The 6,861-nt window shown below is 58.3% G+C and overlaps 1 protein-coding gene across 2 annotated transcripts in view; it reads left to right on the top strand.

Moving 5' to 3' along the window:
* The first annotated feature begins 1,293 nt into the window (after positions 1-1,293).
* Positions 1,294-6,861, top strand: part of PPP1R37 (protein phosphatase 1 regulatory subunit 37) — a 41,843-nt gene continuing 36,275 nt past the window's right edge. The window contains exon 1 of one of the 2 annotated variants that reach the window (XM_047077855.1): positions 1,294-1,796. In XM_047077855.1, the coding sequence (XP_046933811.1) occupies positions 1,595-1,796 (202 nt within the window). In that variant the 5' untranslated portion in view covers positions 1,294-1,594. The remainder of the gene's footprint in view (positions 1,797-6,861) is intronic. The other variant, XM_047077854.1, reaches the window with a different exon arrangement.

Here is a 6,861-nt window from a genome sequence, read left to right as displayed (position 1 = left end):
CCGGAAGGGGTCGGACCCGGACCCTGTGCGGCCGCACCTTTGAGGACAGGCTGAGGACGGGGTTGGGGTGACGCTTCACCCTTTCTCCATTTCGCTCCAGCTGTGTAGCCGTCCATTATCACTCGCTTCCCTTATCCCCGCCACTAGTCGTTTTTCTGGTTTCGCTGGGTTCAAGTGATTTCTGCCCCCTTTGTAATCCCATCAACTTTGGAATGTAAGTGAAGATCCCATTAAGTATAGATGAGATTTGCTTTGTTCGTCTTCAGTCGCGAAAGTGCGGCGGCTGGTGATGTTGAACGGGGCGGGCGGAGAGCCTCGGCTCCCCTACGTCCGTCCATTCAAGACACCGCCTCCAGCGAGTCGCGGGTCTAGCTCTCTAGTTGCCTAGGCAACGACGTCGCGCGCTCTCTCTCCTCCCCGAATCCTCCCTCCCTTTTTTAGTTTTAGCCCCGCCTTCCCCCCCCCCCAATTGCTGGAAGTGCTGGGAAAGCCTGGCGAAAGTGCCGAGGCGAATATTAAGCGATTGAAACGAGCCGTGATGTGTGTGTGTGTGTGTGTGTGTGTGTGTGTGTGTGTGTGTGTGTGCGCGCGCGTGCGCGTGTGGAGGGAGGGGTGTGTGGGGCGTTAGAACTCGTGCGGGTTCCTCGGGGCTTGGTAATCTACCTGCTCCGTCGCCCGGTAGTTTGGTTGGCAGATTCGTCTCCTGGTTTTGGAATTTCTTCCATCCTCCAGGATTTTTTGTTTTTTAATAGAGGTTATGATACTCCTCATGGGCTCATATTTATTTGAGTCTTTTAATTTAAGTTGTATTTCACGCAACGCTGTCCAAATACAGAGGGCTACTGATGAAACTGCAGTCTGCAAATGGAAGGCTAGAGCGTCTGTAGCAAAGAGGCCAAGGCTTCGTCTCCAGGCAGAGGATCCGTCTGTCAGCATCCATCACCTGTACTCATATATTCAATACAGCCTCTGTCCCTTTCCTTTCAAGTTCTCGGTCCCTTTGCCTCTGTCCTTATCAGTTGGCCTAGCTCCGCCACGCAAATGTTATTTTTATCAACTCCCTTCCCCTCACAGTTGCCTGAGCTCGTGACGAATGTGTGCGAGTCTGAACGTTAGTTATCCAGTTGGAGGAGGGTGGCGGGGTGGGGGCGGCCCACATTCGCGCTTGCGCGCTGCTCCGGGAGACGGCGTCCACCTCGCCCCGCCCCTCGTACTCTGCAGTTCCGGCTCTGCAGATTCACTGCTCACGTTTCTTTTTCCCGTGGCTCTTTCTGCCTTTTGTTACCCGCTTCAACAACCCGCGAGACAACTCTACCCGCGAATAGCGTAAATTGATTTTCTGCTTTCATTAGTACGCGCCGGGCTCCCCGGCTGTTAACGAAAGTGCGGCTGCGAACGAGCAGGCGCGCGCGGGGCTCGGGGGAGGCGCGCTCGAGCTCCCGGCGGCGACGACTACGACGACCAGGAGGGAGGACGGAGGCGGCGCCTGAAGCAGCGGCGGAGCCCATGCCCCGGGACGGCGGGCGGGCCCGGAGAGACAAGTCCGGGGCCCGGGACATGTCCCCGGGGCCCCCGTGAAGAGGCGGCGGCGGCGATGGAGACCCCGCCGCAGGAGGGGCCGCCCGGGCCGGGCGCGGACGGCGACGCCGAGGAGGCCCCCGCCGAGGCCCGGTCTCCCAGCCCCGCATCGTCCCCCGCCGACGGGCGCCTCAAGGCTGCGGCCAAGCGCGTCACGTTCCCCTCCGACGAGGATATCGTGTCCGGAGCGGTGGAGCCCAAAGACCCCTGGAGACACGGTAGCTACTGCCGGGGCGCGGGGGCGGGCTCGTGGCTGACCGGGAGTCAGTGCAGCGCCGGGCGTGGAGGCGGTGCTCGAGAAGTTGCACCTAATGATTTAAGGAGACTGTCGTCACTTTAGGGCTGCAAGGTGTTTGAGACGGGGTGGCTGTTAGATTGGGAAGGTGAAAAGTAGCTGGTTTATGCCCCGCCGCACTCCTCGCGGACGCTGAAGGTGGTCGTTTTAGGAGTTAAAATGATAAGCAATCAAAGAAAGTTTGGAGGCCAGGGAGATCGGGCGGGCGGTAGCCTTTGAGATCATAGTCCCACTCCCCCACCCGCCCGAAAGGATAGAGAGAGCCGTCTGGGGAGGAAAAAGGGGTCAAAATTGGCGTTCCAAGGGCAGGTGGACGTTTGATGGGCCCATAGGGCTGGAAAGAGGTTAAGCTGCTAGTCTGCAAACCTCGGGGCGGGGAGTAGTCCTGCCGCTCACTTTTTTGGCTGTGAGGAGGAAGAATAAAACCAGCGGGACTGTGGCTGTGGAGGAGTTGGTAAAACCTGGGGTTGGGAAAAGGGAATCAAGCTAAACAGCTTCCCAGAAAAGGAGCAGAGTTGGTGGTCACTTTGGGGGTGGACGAGATAGTCGGAGGAGGTGTTGGATCTTGGCATTAAGAAGAAGAAAAGTCACTGCATGCCTTCTTTGCTTTCGCCCAAAAGTGAAGCAAAACATGATCAGCCATTAAGGAACAGAGGAATTTTGGGGCCTGGCTCTAGAAGGGTCTCTTTTTAAAATTTTTCTCCCCCCTCCCCGCCTTGAGAAAGAGTTAGGGATTTGGAGTTGCTGGTCGGTAGAAAGTAGGAGCCGGAAGAAGTTTGCTGGCTTGAGACGTTGGGAGAGGGAGCAAGTCTGCCGATTCTGGGTTCCCTGGAGGTCAGATTAGTGTCGGAAAGGGCAGCTGGAGGAGTGTGTGTGTTTTGCGTATAGAGCTCAAGTTGGAAAGTCGCTTCGTAGATGAACGGCAGTGTTGAGTCTTTCTGTGCGGGGGACGTCGGTCAGTCTTGCCAGGGTGGAGCCCACCAAGAGAGGGATCAGCCTGGTCCCGGCTCAGTAGAAGTTGGTCACTTGGTCGCTGGAGAGAGGAGGCACTGTTGCTAGTCTGTGCGGTGGAGGAATTGAGGACTTCATGTGAGAGTGGGAAACGTGGTAACTGGAAGCTGAGCGCGTAGGGAGCCTGCCATGAACGCCAGTTTGGCTAGGTATTGTTAAGGAGACAATTTAAGATTGTTGGCGTTGAGAGCCAGCCAAGTCTCGGGCTCTAGGCCCCAGGGATAGGTGTCACTTTTGAGTTGGAGAACTTGGGCTGGCGGCGGGGAGGAGTCAGATGGGCCCTGGCTATAGCATGGTACCCAGTCCGGGGAGTTGAGGGCAGGAGGGGAGAAAGGCCTGGATGCGCAGGGCAGGGTGGTGAAGAGCAGACCTTCCAGTTCAAATCCTGACTCCTTTTTACCCACTTCCTGACCTCAGGCTGGTTATCTAACTCTTCGGAGCCTCAGTTTTCCGACTGTGAGGTGGGCGACAATACCCCTGCCACGGGGGCATTTAAGAGAGGACTAAATATGATGATGTACAGGGGCGCCTGGGTGGCGCAGTCGGTTAGGCGTCCGACTTCAGCCAGGTCACCATCTCGCGGTCCGTGAGTTCGAGCCCCGCGTCAGGCTCTGGGCTGATGGCTCGGAGCCTGGAGCCTGTTTCGGATTCTGTGTCTCCCTCCCTCTCTGCCCCTCCCCCGTTCATGCTCTGTCTCTCTCTGTCCCAAAAATAAAATAAACGTTGAGAAAAAAAAAATTAAAAAAAAAATATGATGATGTACGAGAGGTCATTGGCGAGGATGAGCTTTCATGAAGTTGCAGTTGATGTCGGTCAACATGGGTGATGTGGGGTGATACCGGTGATATTGGTGATTTGAGGGGCTAGTCTGGAGAAGTCAGCTCATGGGGTCGGGGCCTGGATGTCTCTGCTTCACAAGCTGCCAGGAGAGGGTGGGCCGTGTGTGTGGGCCCCGGGGCAAGGAGAAGGGCGGATGGGCAGTTTGTGTGGGCTTCAGGGTCATGGGGGGGGGGGCGGGAGAGTTGGCACGGGGTGGAGGAGCGGGGGCAGTTTCTGGTGTGCAGGTTCCCAGAAGAGGAACAGCTGTGTGTAACCAGCTGTTTGCTTTTGAGTCAAGCTGTTTTTCCACCCTGAGCCTCCTGTTCTTTGCTCTGCAAATGGAGGTGCTAATTTCTACCGCCGGGTAGTTGTGAGGATTAAATACAATAGTCCTTGTAAATTCTGGCCACATAAATAGCAGCTGCTGTTCCCCCGGCAGGGGAGAACGTCAAGAAAGAGGGGTCGCTTGGAGTCTGGCTGGGAGGAGTTTGAGGGGATGGTTGCCGATCAGTCTTCCCGGCTTAGGCGGAGGTGGCCACAGCTTACAGGCTGGGGGAGTCCCTCCTTTCTGGCAGTTTAAAGAGGGACGCAGGGACTGGTTAGGACTCCCACTCCGGAGGAGTCGGTGGGTCTGAGGGAGAGAGGCAGCGACACGGAGAAGTTGAGAAATCAGTGTGTGGGCTGGAAGAGCGCATGTGTCGTGGCTGGGGTGGGGTGGGGTGGGGGCTTGGCCTGGCTGTGACGGAGTTGGGTGATCTTGGTCCCCAAGCAGGGGAGGGGTCATGGGTGCAGTTGGTGAGGTTAGTGGGATTCGCAGGACGGGAAGTTGGAAGGCCTGCCATGCTGAGGAGCAGGAGGCTAGCCTCTGTACCTGGGGAGGACAGCGCGGGTTGCTGCCTGGCCCAGGACCAGGGAAGGTGGGGTCTTGCCAGGCCGTAGAAGCGGAGACTCAGTACAGAAGGTTGGGCCAAGGGGGTTACCTGGTTGGGAGGCCAAAGGGTCTTGGCTGGGGGCTGCAGGGAGGACTTGGTCCATCCTAGAGGAGGGCGGGAGATCAGTTGGACTTGGTCTGTAAGCCGTGGGAAAGCACAGAGGGTGTCGTTGGAGCTGCGGACCTGGTGGGCAGGGTGACGGAGGAGTCATTCTGGGGCCTGCTGCGGTGATGTGACCCTGAGGTCAAGGGTCAGGGGACTTGGCAGTTCCGATTTGGGAGAGAGGTCATCCAGAAGCCGTTCTTCCGTCATAGAGATGGAGAAGTTGGCTGAACCAGGACAGGTGCAGGGGCACTCCCGAACTAGGGGAATCCGGGGCCCCAGTGCAGGGTGACCATTCAGCGGGGAGAGCTGGGCCGGGCCCTCACCGAGCCTCCAGCTAGGGTGGAGGAGAGCCAGGCCCTGACTAGAGCGGTGGCCCAGCCAGGTGGGAGCCTCAGGGGGGTGTCTTCCTGAGGGCGAGAGCCCCATCAGGCCCTGCCAGAGGTCACGTGTTGGGGATCCCTAGACATGAGATGGATCTGGACTGGGGGAGTTGTCTCAGGCCTATGGAAGCTCAACCCAGCCCAGCACTCAGAGGGGCCTTGCCTGGCTCCCGTGTCACGTAGTGTCCCCGTCCGCCTGCCCCCAGTGCTGGGGTCCTGCTTATTTCCCTCCGTGCACTAATGGCCGTCTGATGTTTCCTTACGTGCTTGTTTCCATGCTCGTGGTCTCTCTCCCCAACTGACATTGGGAGAGCAGACGCCGTCCGTCCTCGTTTCCACTTCCTCGGCCCTTCAGAGGACACGCAGCGATCGTGGTTGAATGAGCCCCGGTGAGCATGTGTGCGGCTATCCTGGAAGGGGTGACCCAGGCCAGACCCGGGCCCCATGGAGCCAGCGTGCACGTGCAGGCCAGCCGTGGCGGCAGCGCGCTGTGGCCTCCAGCGAGGCCCCTGTTCTTGCTGAGTTTGTTTCCTCATCTGTGAAGTGGTGATCCCTGCCCCGCTGACCACCCAGGACGTCCGAGCAGATAGGATGAACCCGGTGGGGCGGGGCCTGCTCCACAGGCCAGTGTGCGTGGTCGGGAAGGGAAGCTTGGGGAGGAGGCAGGGTGGAAACCGAGGGGGAGAGACCGCCTCAGCTGCCACACTGGCCACCTGTGGGCTCCACTCTCCCTGAGGGTAGACGGGGGCCCCAGTGGAGGAGGGGCTGGCTGGATGCACCCCACCCCACAGTGGCAGGCCCCGTGGTCCCAGCTCTCCTGAGGGACTTTTGCTGGGGACCCTTGTAGACCAAACTGCAGGCGTGACCCAAGGCTCGGCTCGTCTTCCCGTCCCATGAACGCTGTGTGGGCTTCTCGAGACAGGTGTCGGAGAGCATGTGACACCGGCCGCAGTCTGGGAGGCTTGTCCCCCCTCCCTCCTGTCCTGCCGGTAACCCATTCCCCTCCCCCTGACCTCTGGCCCAGGAGAGTCAGACCCGCGGTGGGGGGGGGTGGGGGAGTTTTGCCTACCAGGAACTCCTGTGGCGTGTCTGCAGGGTGAGGGGGTCCCAAGGGCGAGGCGACCTCTGGCCACCTGAGCTTGGGGCCTGGAGGGGGCAGTGAGGGCAGTGGCGATGGTGTTCTTAAATGGGGATCAGAGGGGGTGGAAATGCTTCACTGGGTGCTCTCATTGAAACCTGTGCTGTAGATTTAGTCCTTGAAACTGGTTTGACAGGTAGAAATGCACCTGTCAGTGGTAGGAAGAGGCCCTCCATTAAAAGAATCAGCTCAAAAGACTCAGTTCAAGGGGCGCCTGGCTGGCTCATTTGGTGGAGCATGTGATTCTTAATCTCGAGGTCATGAGTTCAAGTCCCACACTGGATGTAGAGATTACTAAAAAAAATGAACTTTGAAAAAAAGGACTCAGCTCGCGTTAGCACAAGTGGTGGTGTTGCTGGAGAGTAGGGAATGGGGTCGTGGGGGGCAGCTTTTGGGGCCTTTGCCCAGATTTCCATCCGGGCCCAACTTCACCTCCTACTGCCGGCCTTGGCACATCATCTGCCGTGTGACTTTGGGCGATTTGCCGTGTGACTTTGGACAATTGTGCCCTCTCGATTTTTCTGTCTGTAAAATGCAGCTGACAATAGTACCTCCTCATAGGGTGATCGTGAGGATTAAGTAAGATAACAGAGTCCATAGTGA

This window comes from Lynx rufus, unplaced genomic scaffold (genome assembly GCF_022079265.1).
Source record: "Lynx rufus isolate CCGP_SWC_20201006 ecotype Redwood Valley unplaced genomic scaffold, mLynRuf1.p SCAF_16, whole genome shotgun sequence".
NCBI lineage: Eukaryota > Metazoa > Chordata > Mammalia > Carnivora > Felidae > Lynx > Lynx rufus.
This window is presented reverse-complemented; position numbering and strand designations above follow the sequence as displayed.